This window comes from Diospyros lotus, chromosome 2 (assembly GCF_014633365.1).
Source record: "Diospyros lotus cultivar Yz01 chromosome 2, ASM1463336v1, whole genome shotgun sequence".
NCBI lineage: Eukaryota > Viridiplantae > Streptophyta > Magnoliopsida > Ericales > Ebenaceae > Diospyros > Diospyros lotus.
Window position 1 is genome coordinate 4,246,269 of NC_068339.1, and position 17,772 is coordinate 4,264,040.

Consider the following 17,772-nt stretch of genomic DNA (forward strand, 5'->3'; position numbering starts at 1 on the left):
TTATAATATTTTGTATTTAATTTTTTTAATAAAATATTTATTATTAAAAAATAAAAAATATATATTATAAATTTTTAAAATTAGGAATTTTCTAATTTTGGAAACCTTATGTGACCACATATATGACTTTAGTGTTTGGCCGGACATCACCAATCGTAACTCATTTTGTTGTGATTAAGGTACACGTCATTGGGTAAATTTTCAGAGATGGAGTTATGCTTCAAATTCTCTTATCTCCGTGGTTGATTCACCTTTGCATGAGTCCGTCGATCATAGTCTGGTTTGGAGCATGTTTGTTTATTTTAATTAGGTTAAAAGATGTTCAAATGAAAATCTTGAAGTTTTTAGATGTAGAAACTTTATATATATAGTCAACATCGACAGCGTACAGAACAACAAGAATATATATTTCTATTGATTTCACAAATTATTCTAGTACGTACGAAAATGAAAAAAAAATTGTTCTGAAGTTTTCATATTCTTTGGAACTATAAAACAACGTATCAAAACTTAATTCTCGGTGGGGTCAGCTTTTGTCGGAATTGAAAACTAAAAATCGAGAATATAACTAGACAGGACTGAAATTTTTGCATGCTTACTGGATCTTATTTTCGATCCTTTGGCTGAATTGAGTCTTTGATGTGCACTTCATTTTGGCGCTATGGCAATGCCTTGGAAACAATTAATCACCAACAGAAAAAACGTTCTACGCCACTCTTAAGTCCTTATTGTGGATCTTTATAGTCCTTATTGTGGACCAATTTCTGAAGGAGATTTTTATAACACTGCTCAAAAATGTAGATGATCTGATTGATTCGCGAAGTTTGAGTGGTCACATTTGTGCAGGAGCCATGGGCTTGCACATCCATCTCGTTGTGAGCAGAGCACTCCATCACTGAAGTAAGAATTGGATGAAAATAAAACTTTTGGTGTATGCTCCTACCTTTTCTTCCTTCTTCTTTGGTGAAGATCAGTTTCCAACAGTAACAGAGAGGGAAGATGATACCAGCACAATTTGCACCATAATTTTGACTTCACTGGGATCGAAAGTGGTGTTTAGGTTCTTTACACAATTGCTCTAGACAAGCAGCAAAAAGGGCCGCCTTACCTCTGTTATTCGAATTTCACACATTATTGATTCCCACTAGGATTGTTCAAAGCCCTTTCTCATCCCCTTATAAATTGCCCGCTTACTCCACCTTCATCTATTTAATAGATGTAACAGACCAGTTATGACAGCCTTGCTGAAGTGGCGGCAAAATGTTAATTGAGAATGCAGCATTATTTCCTTGTAAGGATTCCTTGCCTTTTTCATGCACCCAATCTTTGAACTGCAAGTTATATAATTAAAAAAGGATACTCAAAAGAGGTTTCTTGATGGTTTCGTTTATCTATCTAGTGCGCATTTTTTCATTATTTAGTAAAAAAGTTCAACATATTCAGGCTCCATTAACTACACTCACAGCCAGATAAAAGAAACCAAGAAATTAGGCCCAGGATCGATAGATGGTTTCCTTCACGAAAGCAGAGTTCCTTTGTCAGTGTTCTTTCTTTGTCAATAGACTTTTAAGCAAGTTCTCACCAGGTATCTTAAAAATCATCGTCTGATTCACTAGAAGATGCTGTCCCGTGCTTATCTGACATAAAATATGACTGGAAGTTTTGGAATCTTGCTGGAGTAGTTGTTGCTGGTGATGTTGGTGGTGATCCTGCACTTGTAAAGTTCTTCTTTTGTAGCTTCCTTGTGATGTCAATGCAAACTTGATCAACCATCTCAAGAAAATCTTTCACAATAGCAAACAATTGAAGTGGGTGTGCACCTATGTCTTTTGCTGCTCCTGCTTGGTAATATGCTGTTGTTCTCTTCACAAGCTCCAATACCCTTATTTGTTCCTCCCTCACCACCTTAAGCTCCTCTTCGCATTCCTCTAAAAATCCCTTCATTTCCCTCACAAAGTCACCTCTCTCACCATTGCCGCAGTTCATCACAAGCTGTCGAATCTCAGCAACCCGGGCTGTGAGATTGGAGTACATATTCATGAAACTATCGTAGTCTATGGCGGCTGCTTTCTTTAAGTTAGAGAATTCCACATTTAAGCGTCCTAGTACTGGTAGCCCTGACATGAAGTACTCTTTATCTCTCTCTTCTTCCTTGGTTCTCAAGCTATCAGAATCTGGGTAACGATCATTGGTACTCTGGTTATACCTTTCGTCAAGGTCTCGGACTTGATTGATTACACGACGCTGACCCTCAGATCGAACTACTTGTTCCACGACAAAGTGAAGTAAAGTAGTCTTACCATCAGTGCTTTTCACAAAGGAAAGTTTTCGAAGAGAGCTGAGATTAAAGCCTTGTGCATTCCCTCTGGCTGTTCCAGCATTCATACGGTTCCCAGCCTTGAGAATGGCTTCAAGAAGTCTAAAGAAGATGCCACGAGTTCGTAATTCCTTGCAACCCAATTCAAGTGTTTCCAGAGATTCCTTTAGATGCAGAATTTCAGAGTCATAATTTGAACGAAAAAGCATTGCATTGAAACGGATAAATGCTGAGGGAACAGCTTTCAGGACGTAGTAGAGGAATGATTCAGCATCAGCAAGTTTTGTTGGGTTGCCGTTGAATTGAAGGATTTTGGATGCTTCTTCTTGAGTTGGGGAAATTTTTGTCAGTCTTTCGAGGGTCTCAGCACTAAGGCCTCGCCCCTCAAGGAGTGCATCAACAACTTCTTTGCGAGATACTGAAAGAGATCTAAGTACTATAGCTGTATTCTGGGATTTCCGAGGATCAAGGATGAAGATTTGAGCAGGAGGACCAGAGTTGGAACTAGTTGAACTTGATATTTTATGTCTATCAGTGGATTTATTGTTGGTGGCAGTGTATCCAAATAGAGCTTCCATTAGATCATCATCAAATCTGATTCACACAATTTCAGTGACAAAAAGTACGAAATGTCAATTAAAAAAAAACACAAACACACACAAAAAAGAATGTGAATGTGCATTAGATTTCAAGGCTATTTACCTGAAAGATCCATCATTGATCTCATTCCAGACCATTGAATGATCAGCATTGGCTATAACCTTATCCCAGTGGAGCGGCTTCAGCTTTATCCTCACATCTTCAGTCCTTTTTGCGTTTGCCCCGCTTGGAGCCTCTTCCCTACTATTGCTTCTTGTCTTCACCCTCGGCGCTGGAGGGGGCCTCAGTGATGAAGTCAAACTACCTCTCCCAGGTGGTGGAGGCGGTGGGCCAGGGTTTCTCTTTGCTGAAATTGGTGGTGGAGGAGGTGGTGGAGGAATTTTCTTTATAGGAAGAGGTGGTGGTGGCGGCGGCGGCAGCGGCGGTGGAGTTTGCTTATTTGGCCCCAGTGGAGGAGGGGAAGGGGGAGGATGGGGTGGCTGTGGTGGAGGTGGCCACCGTGTCTCAGTTTGAGAAATCATGGCTGAGGGAGTAAGTGTAGCTGGTTTTGTGACCTCTGCAAGATCAGCTGTATAGCATCGCTCTTGAACCAAAGGAATTTCCGGAATTGTTTCCGAGTTCTCGGGTTTATCTCCTCTAGCATCCATCCTCTTTTCTTCTTCCTCCATAGGATTGATCCAAACTTTAGAGAAACAGTTCATCAGTTGTCCTGCTTCAAGTTTCCTCACATAAAGAACATCCAACCCATCCTCGTCAACAATGATTCCTTTCAGAGTTCCACCTTGTTGCCGGAACTCTTGATGAGTCGACACCGTTTGATCTAAACGAAAACTTGACTCAAACTTATCTCCCCACCGGCGCTTTCGAGCCATTGCCAATTTGTAGAACAAGAAGAACAAGAGCCCAGCAATAACTAGAGTACTTACGGCTGTGGCAACGACAGCTTTAACAACAGTTTGATCCTTCGATGAGGGTGGTGGAGACGCCTGTGCAGCCGGAATTCCTGCCGGAGCCATTCGAATATTGCTCCAGAGGTCCCAGTTTTGCCCGTACAGAATAATTGGATGTAGTGGAAGAGTCAATGTCTTGTTGAGCACTTGACGAGGAAGAGAGTTGGCAAGAACATAAATTAAGGAATGGATGCTGGCTGACCCATTCGGACACAGGATCCCTGGAAAGAAAGTGAAGTTTCCTTTTGATTCCTGGAAAGAAAATAATGTAGTTTCGTTATGTTCTTTTTGAGCAAATGCTAGTTAAATACTGGTTGTTTATTTGGCTCTTGATTGCCGATAGTTCCAAAGAACGCTTAACAATGGCGTCGAAGCAGTAGCCAGAAGGTTAGAATTAAAATAGCAGAGGAGATCTTCCATAAAACTTAAATAATGTGTGAAGAGTCAAGCATTTTGTTTTGCCCTGCTCGAGTTCCATTGTCATTGACAAATGTGTTATTGTTAAATGGCCCCTGAGAGTATGAATTGTCGCTGGCATCTACTTGTTTGTTTAACGTATTCCTGTTTTACTTTTCAATTGCATTGGCCTGCAGTCTGCACTGAGCTGAGCTGTGGGTGGCTGTCACCCTCTGTTTTTTAGCTGCTAATTAATAGTAACAAGGAAGGATTTACAACGCCACGACAATTACGAGCTTTAATCTCACTGTTTGGCATCGGGTCCATTCTAAATTTCTACTTTTGTCATTTATTCAATAGCCATATCCTTTGTGGTATCATATCGTATGTCATATTATACTACTTAATAGTGACCCTCATGAATAGATTTGTGTTAATTTTGACATAAACAAACAGACTAAAAATGTTTTTTTTTGTGTTTTGTCATGCATGAACAAATCTTGCGAAAAGGTAATAATGAATTCTCCTGGAGATTGGGTGCGTAAATGCCGAGCTAACCTCCATTATGATTAACCTATTTATTGGGTGGGAAGTGAGAATGAGTGAACGGTGAGGTAGTTAGTATGGAGTGAATTGAGAAACCAAGAAACCAACCAAGCAGGGCCCAAGTGATGGCTAGATGGAATGGAATTGAATGGAATAATGGTGCCTTTGGAAGGTGTTGTAGTAATTTCTGGCACCCACCATCTCATCCTTTCCTTCATCCTCCACCCCAATCCATTCATATTTCCAACTACTTCTGTGCTTTATGCTTCATTTCGCTTATTTTATACATCAGCCACAGTAGCATTTTTTACCCGAGAGAATGTGTTTTATATAGAATTATTTTTATTTATATTTTGATATATTTTAAGAAAATGGTATATGCTCTTATATTCATACAAGTGTGTGTTTTGCGTTTGTATGTGACATATTTTGTGTAAAATAATTAATAATTTGTTTTATATATTTATTGAGAAACTGTGTTACAGAAAAAGTATATATTTTATTTTTATATTTTCAGAAAATATTTTAGATTGTAAAAGAGAAAAAAAAAAAAAAAAGACTAGAAAATCTGAAAATTCGTTGTGCGTGTATAAATGTAATTTTTTAGTTTTTTGTCTGAAAATTAAAAAAAAATACTTTTTTTTCCTCAATTCAAAGTATGTTATATTAAAGCAAATAAAATAAAAGCTATATTTCCCAATAGTCTAACGATCTCCTTATATATTAATCCAAATTAATTTTTTTTTCAATTTTTTTCTCCTTAATTTTCATTAATATTTCTCCTTTAACTTGAAACAGTAATAATATTCTTCCTTGTGTTAAATTTTTATCATTCATATTTGCTTAGAAAGAAAAATGTCTAATCATGTCAAGTCCTTTCAAGAAAATGATTAATGATTAATATAATTATTATACAAAATTATCTTACAAATTTGAATTAAAATATTATATTACTTCTTTGAAAATTCATTTTATTTATTTATTATACTAAGTAAAACCTCATTTTTATTAAGAACTTATTGTAATTTAAATTGGAATGTTGAAGTAAAAAAATTATTATTTTATTTAAATAAAGAGAGAGTTTTTTATAATGGTAAAATTCAATTTTGTCTAATAATGACACGTATAAATCTGATTTAGGAAATTTGAAATAAAAGAATGGACAATAGGACCAAGCAAGCATGGCCACGTATTGAAATAGGCAAAATTATTGTTTTGTCCACGTATTGAAATCTGAGCATGACAATATAATTAATTATGCTCTCAGTCGCGAGGGCACGCGGGCCATTCCAGGCCCAGGGGTTATGGGCCCACGAGCCAGCTTAACTAATTTTAAATTTTTAAAATTTATATAATCAAAATTTAAATATTATGCAAACATGTTTCTTATCTAGTTGTTAGTTTAAAATGCATGTAGAAGAAAAAAAAATATAGTCCACGGGTAGGGAGGGATAAATTTTAATACTTGTTTTGATAAATTTATAAAATTATATTTATTTTTATTTTAAATAAGATTAATTAGAATCCATTTGCATTCTTACCCACAAACAAATAAAATAACCTTAGCGGACATTTGGTATAAGAGAAGTTTTTAAACTACCGAGCTTCATAATTTCTGGGATTGTTCTTGAAATTTTTTAATTCTCATTATTTATGTAATTCTATATTTGGTTAAATTTAAATATTTTTAGGAATATTGAGTATTTTTTTAAAAAAAATCTTACATTCCTATGTTTGGTTTAAATGCAACATTCTTGGGAATTCGTATTCTTTTTTCAAAACTACCCTTATTTGTTTTTTTGTTTAAAAATGATAAATTCCTTCTACTATATAAAATATTAAGACCTACAACATTTTTAAGAAGTCAAAAAATATCATTCTTTTGTACATTATATATATATATATATATATTCGTGTGTGTATATAAAATATGTTTGTATGGGATTATAAAAAGGTAAGGGGCGTTTTAGTCTTTTTATTTGTTAAAAGTATTTTCAAGTTCATGAGAAATTTTGATTTCCAATCCTTTTCATGTAAATTTTTTGTGGGAAAGTTATTTAAAAATTATTTTTGAGAATCTTATTTTTCAGAATTTTTTTTATGAAAAAATTATTTCAAACATGAGAATATAGATTTCCAGCGTAACATTTTTAAGAAACTTAAAATTTCTTCTATACAAAACCACCCAAATTCACCCTTAAATCATGTTTCGTCCCGTCCAAAAATAGGACTTGGCTTATGAACTGCCGAGCCAAAGTTGAGTTGACACAATTTATTTAACATCATTCTTTAATTACAATGTAAAAAAAATTAATCCAACCTAATTTGTTTAACATTTTTAATTGCAATGTGAAAATTTTTTAATTCAACCCGATTTATTTAACATCTCTAAAAACATTAGGCAATTTAGATAATTATATGTTTAATTACATATGAGAAATATTTTCATTATAACGATAATAGTACATATTTTTATAGCGAAGTATTATCAATTAATTATATTAGATGTGACATTGTTAGACTCTCTGTTGTATAATAACTTTAATTGAAAAATAATATAATTTCTGTGTTGTAATGAATATATTATTTTTCTTAATTTCCAGATGAATCTCAAAAGTAAATTATAATTTCGAAAATACCATTACCATGTTATTTTAGTGACGTTTTGAGCAAAAAAATGTTGCCATAAAACAATTTATATATTCTCTTGTTGGCTTGTTCTTTACAACAGAATCCTCCCAAATCCCCATGAGATTTGAGTAGGATTATGAATGTAGATGTCATATCTTTGCCTACCACAACAATCTTATTCTTTATGTCAAAAAGCCAAGGAAATTTGGTCCATTTGTTGAAGCAGAAAATTGCTCTGGAAGCAGCTGGATATGCCTTTTTGAGGACGGACTGGTTATCCGAGCTTGAAGCCAACTGCAAAAAGAAGAAATATAACACTACTTACGAACGTGTTAAGGCCGGGCAAGATTACAAATTGAGATTTAAGGAATAAACATAGTGCAAATTGTTCGCACCCATATTGGGGGTTGGAATTGCAAAGAGAGGCAATATCTAATATCTAATATCTAACTTTGAACCAAAGAGGGTTCTAAACCTGTAGAATCCACAAAATTTCACCCTTGAACTGCTTGTGCCATCGAGCTACCAAAATGAATACGGATGAAGAGCACACGATTATGAACACCCCATAAAAATTAGGGCAACTTTGTATATTGCAAAATTTCATCTCCTACACAAACAGAAACACAAGGTTTTCTCCCAACACTATTTATCTGCCATGAGTTTCATACTCACAGTAGCAACTTCCAGTTAGCATATACAGTTTCGTAGCTATACTAATGCAAAAGAACACCAAAAAGAGAAGAAAAAAAAAATCTCCATCTAATCCATGGAATGTTTATGGGAATCCTTTGGGCATGAACAAGTCAAGAACATGCCAGGTCAACTGGAAATGAAGAGTATATAACATTTCATAATCTAGGCCGCTTTGAAGGAGATTGTAGCAACGTTGGCGATGAAGATGGTATGGGGGTCGATGTTCGATCGCAGGCATGCGATGTTTGCAACAACGATATCAAGGGAGATGGCGGTGGCATCTTGTGATCATCTTGTTGCTTTCTTTTGCAGCTTGCTCTCTCTCCATTTTCCTCTTCTTGCCCTCCTAATACAAAATCTTTTAAGCGTTTAACATCCGCCAGTTTTACTGGCTTCAAGAGAAAATCCTCTGCCCCTTCCTCCAAACATCTATTATCAATCATAAGTTTGTTGTTAGTGAGTTTCCATTGGGAAGCATAGCCATTATTCAAGAAAATCGAAAAGAAAGAGCAACAAGATTTTCAAAAGAAACCAAAACATAAACTAAGAATTAATGCCAGAATTTAGTTAGCCCTTGAAATGCAACAAAAATTATCTTGGAATAAAGGTGTTCGCGAGCACTCAACATGATAGGGAATGAACTTAGCAAAATTGTGCTAAACCAGACAAGTTTTACCATCTATACTAGATTTCAGCTTATAATAGATTAACAGAGAATTAAAGGTTTACACTGTAAATTCATCATAAGCATATGGTGCTGGAAGGAAATTGGGAGTCTTGTCATCAAAGGGCATACAAGCAACAAAATCCAATATTTATTGTTCAAATGCATAGAAGTATTTTCAAGATGACATTGGGGATAGACAGATCAGTCTGAAATTGCGGAGTCGCGCAAAACACTTAGCATATGCAATTTCATAATATTTACTATAACTAAAGCAAATGATGATTTTTGCTACAAATTGATAGATTTGGACCCTATTCCCCTATCACTCAACATAAATAAGTTAGTAATTTGAATCAAAAAATTGGTGCAAATCAACAGCGAATATACCTATCAATACGAGCCATGATATTCTCGGATGACATGATCACCACTGGTATTTCTCTCAGAGCCGATGACTCCTGTTCAAAATTGCAAGAAGCAATCACAATTTTAGCATTTTACTACAAGTTAATTACGCAAAAGTTTCATATCTATCACTACGTTGTGCATCATTTGCTTGCTTAAATCATACAAGAAAATAAACAAATCCAGACACTCAAATCAGTATCATTTAGTTCAATACATTGAGAAAATATTCCTTTCTTTCTTTGTTTCTTCCATGGTTTTCTCCGACACCAAACAAGTCCTTGGTGATTGGCAACTAACCTTGATCTTCTTGAGCAATTCGTATCCAGTCATCCCCGGCATTGAATAATCCGTCATTATCAAATTCACCTTCAAAGCCTGGAAAACACACCAAATATCAGAAATGTCCCCAGATAAGCTAGCCAGAAACTTCACTTTCTCAGCAAGCAAACATATAAATGACGCATCAATTCTAAAATTTTGGATCCAAAACTTCTTACCTCGAATCCATCGGAGCTCCTCTCCCCGTCCAAACCGAGATACTGCAGAGCCCTCGTCCCACTCTCCACGGCCGTCACTGAAACATCCCCAATCCAATCGCCGGTTTCAGCAAAAAATCAGAGAGAGAGAGAGAGAGAGAGGAGGGAGAAGGGGGGGAGGGGGTTAACCTACCTCTGCAGGAAGAGATCTTGAGCAAGTGCTCGATGACCTTACGGTCGACGTGACTGTCGTCGACGGCAAGAACATGGAGCTCCGGCGGATGATCGCAATTCTCTGCCTTCTGCAGCGACTTCCGCCGCCCACACTCGCCGGCCGTTCTCGCCATCACCAACAAATAGTTCACAACGTCGTCCCCTCTCTCTCTCTCTCTCTCTCTCTCTCTCTGTGCCTGATTGTGCCTCTATATGTAGAGAAAAGAGAAATGTCTAGGAAATCCACTTGTAGTTCGTTCACATACAAAGACACGGAGAGGAGAGAGAGAGAGAGAGAGGAAATCTCTTTCAATCTGGGGGAAATCTACTTTTAATATTTGTAGTAAGCGAAAAGAATTGAAAAAGCTGGGATTCTGAGATCTTTGAAAATCTATCCCCACCCATTATCTCTTGTCTCCTTTTCCTGACAATTCTCTCTCTCTCTCTCTCTCTCACTCAGAGAGAGAAAGATCTCAGAGCCTTCCCAGCTCTGATTCCATGGTCGAGGCTGTTGGTTTATTCCGCTACGGCCTGTTTTTGTCCACTTTTCGTCTTCTCTGTTAATTTTTAAAATACCAAAATTCTTAAGTACCATACATGTTTCCCTTTTACTGATATTATAATAATAATAATAAAATCATTACACTTGTATTTAATTATGTTAAATAACAATAAATTTTCCAGATTAATTATGTCTTAGATGTATTAGTTAAATAATAATAAATATATTTTTAACCACTACCTTTAAATAATGATAGTTAAACTTTAATAAATTTAAAAATAATATCTATTGTGTAAGAATAAAGTATATTTATCACAGTTTCAACTATCTAATTAATTAATAAAATAATCTTAAGATGTAATAAATATAAATTATTAAAATAAAGTATATTAGTGATTATAGTGATGATTAAAATTATTTATTATTACTTTATCTGATCTTTGGTGACTAAAAATATTCAGGGCATAATTTCATTTATGGGTGATGACTAATAAATAAATGGGTAGGTGGAAAAGGGGTAAATTGGACTTTTAGATAGTAATGAAATATTTCAAATAGCCATACAAACATTCACTCGTGATCCTCCTTGACAAAAGAGTCTTCTGATTTGCAGTAATTGTGATGTCGGGCATTTTATTTATAATTATACCTTAAAATTAAACTTATCTAATTACGTAACGAGTCAGTTAATCTACATATATAATATATATTTTTATTTTACAAGCATGATGTCGATATATTAACTCAATGAATTTAAAAATTTGGTGACGTGGTATTTTATAATTGGTTGCATAATATTAAAAATTAATAGTTAAATTTTATTAACATGTTTACCAAAATCTAATTGAGTTTGTAAAATTTTAAGAAAATTTACTCAATTAAATTTTAAATTTTTAAAATTAATCACAATATTATGGTCATAACTAATTTAAATAATTTTTTTAACAATGTTAAGTAGACGTCTAGTCTAATCGAATCTTTCATATCTTATTTACAATTAATTCTACACAAAATAAAAAAAATCAATTTCTGAAACAATAAATAAATCAATCTCATGTTATTCCAATAAATTAAGGAATAGAATAAAAGAAGCATCATGGGGATGAGCAAAGGGCGCAGTCAAACAGCATAAATGAATTTGACCGGGGTCAGCTGATGGAGTTTCCTCCCTGACCGGCGGCGTCAAAAAGAAGAAAGCCACCACATTGTCCGCCGCGTGGCTCTGTATATATATATATACGTATGTATATATAAGGTGAGAGTGGGGCCCACGTGGGAGAAGTATAGGATATGATGTGATATGATGCTACGTATGAATGATCAGCCTCCATTTGCGTGAACGGTCAGTTGATTATTATTATTATAATATAAGTTATAATAGTAATAATAATAATAATAATAATAAAGTGGGTGGGAGCGACAAGTTGGATTGGAGAGGCAGAGGCAGCGTTTGGATGCGCAGAATTGATTTCTTTCTTTGTTTAGAAGGCGCATAATTGGTTGTCTCTGTCTTTCCCCAGATCTGCAAACTGCAATTGCACCGTCAGATCAAACGGATCCGATCAAATCCGCTTGGATCTCCTCCTCTCCGCTAGGAACCAACACCTTTTCTCTCTCTCTCTCACTCTCCTAAGATTTGTGGGCCCACTTCACCCCACTTTCTTGATTTATAAAAAATAATTTTAATTAAGATAATACCGACCATATTATTTGAAAACTTGAAATAATATAAGGTGTACTTTCAGAGTTTAATTACTATATTAAATATAAAGATAATTTTACTTTTTAACTTTTGCTTCTTTTTATGATAATATATTTTAAGATAATACCTACTCACCTGAATATAACTATAACTAGATTCTAATACCGTTATTCCAAAAGATAAAATAATTATATTTTATATCTTTCTTATCTTTTAATCTTTTATTTTTAATTATAAAAAATAAAAATTTAAGTGACAAAGATAAACATCGATCGTCGTGGGATGGTGCCAACTACCATCAGTTTAAATCTAATTTATTTTTATAAAGAGAGATAAAAGAAGAACGAAAATAATTCTAATATGTATGTCTTGTTTCAATTCAAAACAAAAAAGAGGGAGAAAGAAAGAAAGGAAAAAGATTGAAATAAAAGACAATTTTTATGATATTTTGAGATGAGTTTAATGTGTGATTTATTAATGAATAGATAATAATAGCAAGTAACATAAATAATTAAATACAAATACGTAAGATTTTGTGAAAATTTAAGTTTAAAAGTCTTCGTCTTTTATTTTTAAATTAAAAAACTTGAAATTTTCACTATAATAAATGAGATAAACCCCAACTTTTTGTATAAAAATTATAACTTCATCGCTAATAACTTTGCTAATAAGATTTCACTTATAAAAAAAAAAAAAAAGAACCCTTATAAAGTGAGTTAAAAAGGAAATAAACTTACATTTTTTTTAAATTAGAACGAAGAAAAAGGATGCGCAGCGGCAGTGCTTTCACACACATGAATGTATTAAGAAGACTTGAACACCTTTATGTGTTTGAATGCTTAGTGAGTTAAATAAAGATGATTTGCTTTAAGTACTTAAATCTAGTCGTTGGAGAAAACCCAATGGTCATCTTTGAACAAAATTAAACATTCAAATTCCTTGTACAAAAGAACAGCTTTGCAGAAAAAAAATAAATAAATAAATCATGCAAGAGCATTTTAGCTTGATAAAAAGTGGGTTAAATAACATCATACTATCCCTAATTAATGGTATGCGTGAATGGCAATGGGTCGCTTATTTATTTATTTATTTATTTATATACTCATTTAGTAAATGTTGAAAATATATCTTATGTTTATATTCTTCAAATTTTGAAATTTTCAAAATAAATTTAATTTTAAATGAGTAATTAAGACTTTTTTTTAATAAATTTTACCTCTATTAGAAATAATATGAATTTTTAATAATCATTTTACCTTTAAATAGGTAAATATGACCCATTTATTGATCCATTCCTGCCCTTAATGACCTACATATAAAAGATAAAAAATAGCTTCGACAAGACCTCATGAGAAAAACAAAGATGAAATTAAATATTTTATGTGCAAAAATATGAACAAAATTGAAGTCGTTAATTACTTTGATAAGTATGGAAATAGAACAGTTCTAGAGCAAATTGTGATTTGAAAAAATGAGAAGATACAAAATGTGCTTTAGATTATTTGTGGGCACTTTAGTAACTTACTAAGATCTCACAAGTTACTAAGATCTCACAAGTTAAGATATACATTAATAACTTACTAAGATCTCACAAGTTTCTCTATTAGTCTAAAAGAGGAAATTAGAGAGAAAATATATAATATAAAAATAGTTTTAAAAAGTTTAGGATAAGGTACGAGACATGAGTATTTGAGAGTGTAATTAATGTATATCTTAAAAATAAAATATATATTTTTTATAAAATTTCGATTCTGGTCTACCAATCTAACCTTTTAAACAACTTTGAGTGACTTTAATTGACTAATCACACTTTATTGGTTGATTATACTTCAATATCGAGAAACCGAGAAGATGTACTACTAAATTTTAGTCAATTATCATATTGCATTTTGGTCAGTTTATACTAATGAGACAGAAGATACAAGACACACTACTTACAATTGGTAGGCCATTGTTGCATCTTTGGTCCAGTAGCGTTGGGAGACTACTCTTATAGTTTGTAAATTTTTTTAGTCAATTGATCTTTTTAATGTTGTTGTGTCGGGGGAATCGAGAGCAAGAAAATGAGAATTTTTTAAAAAAAGATAAAAATTAGAATCACGGCAACATACCCCCTCGTGACAGCGAGCGACAAAACTTGTGACAGTGTGCCACAAGCCTTGGCCTTGCCCTTTGCTGCAAGTATCGCAGCAAATACCCTCCTAATAAGGCTTGCGACAAGCCCCAAATGGCCTTGCGGTGCCATGGGCCTTGCGGTAATGAACATTTTCTGGGCAAGCCCAAGAGCCCCATTTAGCAAGCATTACATGCCAGCACCAAAACATCATTGGGAATCGCACCCTATAAATATTCAGTTACAGAATAATGAAGTGGACTCTTAATTTCAATAAAAAAAATTGACATGTTAATTACATTCTACTGTTTTCGTGAATAGTTATCTTGATCTGGCATTGACTTAGGCATCGGAGGGTCGTCACAGACTAGGATTTCCGCCAACCTTCTAACTCATTTTTGAGTATCAACAAACTTAGATCCTTACAACAAGATCCTTATGGTGAAGGATCAGATCCTTATGGCAAAGATACATTCTTGCGACAAGTCCTTGTGGCGAGGTAGATCCTTGCGGCGAAGACACATCCTTACCTTGTGGCGAAGATACATTCTTACTGCAAGATCCTTGTGGCGAGGTAGATGTTTGTGGCTAAAATACATCATTGCGGTGAGATCCTTGTGGCTAAGTAAATCTGTGCGGGGAAGACACATCCTTACCTTGTGGAGAGGTAGATCCTTGCGGCGAAGACACATCCTTACCTCGTGACAAAGATACATTCTTGCTACAAGATCCTTGTGGCTAGGTAGATCATTGTGGCGAAGATACATCATTGCGACGAGATCCTTGTGACAAATATACATCCTTGCGGCGAGACAGATCGTTGTGGCAAAATCCTTATGACGAGACAAATCTTTGTGGCAAGACAAATCTTTGTGGCGGAGAGACAGATGCTCATGGCAACATCTTTGCGACGAGACATATCCTTGTGGCAAAATCCATGCGGCAAGACAGATCCTTGTGACAAAATCCTTACAGCAAGGCAAATCTTTGTAACAAACCTTCTTACAACGAGTATTCTTGTGGCAAACTCCCTTATTGCAACTTCTCTCAAAGCAATCTAAGTTCACCAAACACCGAGCTCGAGTAAAGCTTATATCACAAAATTTAATTATTATATTTTTAACAATTTATAAATATAGTTTATCAAACTCATTTATTTCACTCAAATATAGACTCTTGATGGACTAAACTATTACTTTGGTTGACCAAACTCCATGAAGGTGTTTAAACACTTAAAAACAAAATAAATTTATGAAAAGAAAACTTTCAAAATTTTTAAAAATATTAAAATTTTGAAATGAAACGAATTTATCTTATTTTGTTATGTATCAATGATTATCCCATCAAAGTTTAATAGAGATTTATAAGGCTTTGTGTGCATGGAATATTTTTACTTTTCAATGACTTTGTTGTTTAGCTCGTAAATGACATATTTAAAAAATAAATACACCTCAAATCATATGTTTAATATATATTTTTTTATTTTTATATTAAAAATGATCTTGAAGTAAAGCATAGAAAAAGTCCCAACATAATTTGGCTTATGATGACTTAGTCGAATCAAGTTAATTAAGTTTGATCTTTTTAAAATAAATTGTGTCGATTTGACTCATACTAAGATAAGGGAGTCACATAGTTTCTGACTCTTTAATAAAATGTTCAAATTACGCCATAGGTTGAGATGATTGTGTGTTATCTGTTGAGCTGGTCTTAGTTTTAGTAGACCAAATTAGTAAGGTAAATGGGATTTATGTAAATTTAAAAAATATATATTTCTAGATAGTATTTTGTAATTATTTTAAAATAAAAATTTTGTTATAAAAATATTTCAAACATATTTTTGTTTGTTTATAAAAATTTAAATAAACTTCAAATCATTTTGAAAACTCATATTTTTTTAGTTTAGAAATTTAAAAGTCTGAATCAAACTTTTAAATTGAACTCATTTTAAGAGAATAATCTAAATTTATTGTAATTAATTGTAATACCATTAATAAGATTAGTAAGTAATGCTCTAATAAATAATGAGTGAATCAGTAAATATTGAATATAATATTATCTTGAAAACTGAAATTAATTTTAAGAATACTTAATTTATTAGCATCATTTAAAGTTTTGTAATTTTAAAACCTTTTGCATCAAACGTGATGAATGGATTGTGCCACGAGCATGTCGTGTTGGACTAAAGGTCGTGCAAGGCCATCGTTCGTATACTCTTAACTCAAAATGCTAAATTTTTAGATCTAATTAACATAATTTATTTATTATAAAAGCATATCATATTAAATTATAAGACAAGTAAGACATATTAATCCCTAAACAACTCAACTCGTTTAATACATATACATTCATCGAACTTGCATTAAGATGAATATCAAATATATTTTTGTGTCTGCATTGTTCAATTACGTTTTTGACAATTTTAGAATTTCCATCCAATTGATAGAATTATAAAAAATATTTTGAATAACTTTGTAATACAAATGCATCTGACATGGATATCTAATAAATACTTATTATGTGATAATAAATATAAAAGATAAATATATTTATATAATTTTTAATATTTTATAATAAAAATAATAACATAATATTAACTATTACTTTCAAGTTAATGATCAATATTATCTAAAATAACGAGATGAAGGATGTTCTGCAGCTAGAAGGAAAATGATAAAATTTATTAGGGCGGTGTTTGGTTTAGCGGTTTGATTGATTATAAATTATTACTAAAATTTAAATAATATATAATTTATTTAGTTATACATTTGTTAAAAATTAAATAATTTAAACTCTGCTAATCTTAATTGATATTTGATAACCTTTTAGAAAAACTCGTCCTAATTTTTCTCAAAATACTATTTATAACTTATTTAGTTGACCACATATTTTACAATATTGTCTTATGATCATATTTCCAACACCATCTATCTCTTTATTCTTCTACACTTCTCAAAACTCTTTATATCTTCTCTCTATCTCTTTCTTATCGTCATCTCCATCTCTTCCACGGCGGCCACAACCACTAACCACTAGTCCCATCCTCATCTTCGTTGCCCCTATCACCGCCTTCTCCATCGCAATCATTGCCTCTTTTATCCTTTATCATTTTCTCTATTTTTATATATATATTTGAATGCCTTAACATACATATTTAATATTTTTTTAAAATTAAACATAAAATATTATTTTAATATATTTTTTAATAATTATATATAATTTATTAATATCTAATAATAAATTTTTTATATTAATTTATAATTTATTTTTATTAAAAATTAATATTTCAATAAATTTTATTATATTATTTAATAACATATTCATTTTAATATTTTTATTAAATTCTGATAATTTATTAATTTTTTTAAATTAAACACATAATTATCATAAATAATAATTTAAATTATATTTATCTAATTAATTTAAATATTAGTCAGATTTAAATCTTTACTTTTTAAAAGGTTTAAAAGACATCCTAAAAAAGGGTAACACCGTTTAGATCGACAACGATTAAGTCACTAATACGACATCGTCTAGAGTCACAGGTGGTAGTGG

At 32.7% G+C, this 17,772-nt stretch overlaps 2 protein-coding genes across 2 annotated transcripts; both read right to left on the minus strand.

Annotated features, from left to right (window-relative positions):
• Positions 1-1,386: 1,386 nt before the first annotated feature.
• On the minus strand, positions 1,387-4,405 carry LOC127794163 (formin-like protein 4). The gene is made up of 2 exons (XM_052325093.1): positions 3,020-4,405; positions 1,387-2,911 (listed from the first exon to the last, which is right to left on the minus strand). Exons 1-2 carry the CDS (start codon positions 3,931-3,933, stop codon positions 1,591-1,593), a joined length of 2,235 nt encoding a protein of 744 aa, XP_052181053.1. The 5' UTR covers positions 3,934-4,405; the 3' UTR covers positions 1,387-1,590.
• A 3,590-nt stretch (positions 4,406-7,995) lies between these two features.
• LOC127794364 (two-component response regulator ARR5-like) lies at positions 7,996-10,316 on the minus strand. Its single transcript, XM_052325392.1, has 5 exons — positions 9,881-10,316; positions 9,709-9,785; positions 9,509-9,586; positions 9,191-9,261; positions 7,996-8,565 (listed from the first exon to the last, which is right to left on the minus strand). Exons 1-5 carry the CDS (start codon positions 10,032-10,034, stop codon positions 8,292-8,294), a joined length of 654 nt encoding a protein of 217 aa, XP_052181352.1. The 5' UTR covers positions 10,035-10,316; the 3' UTR covers positions 7,996-8,291.
• Between the last annotated feature and the right edge of the window lie 7,456 nt (positions 10,317-17,772).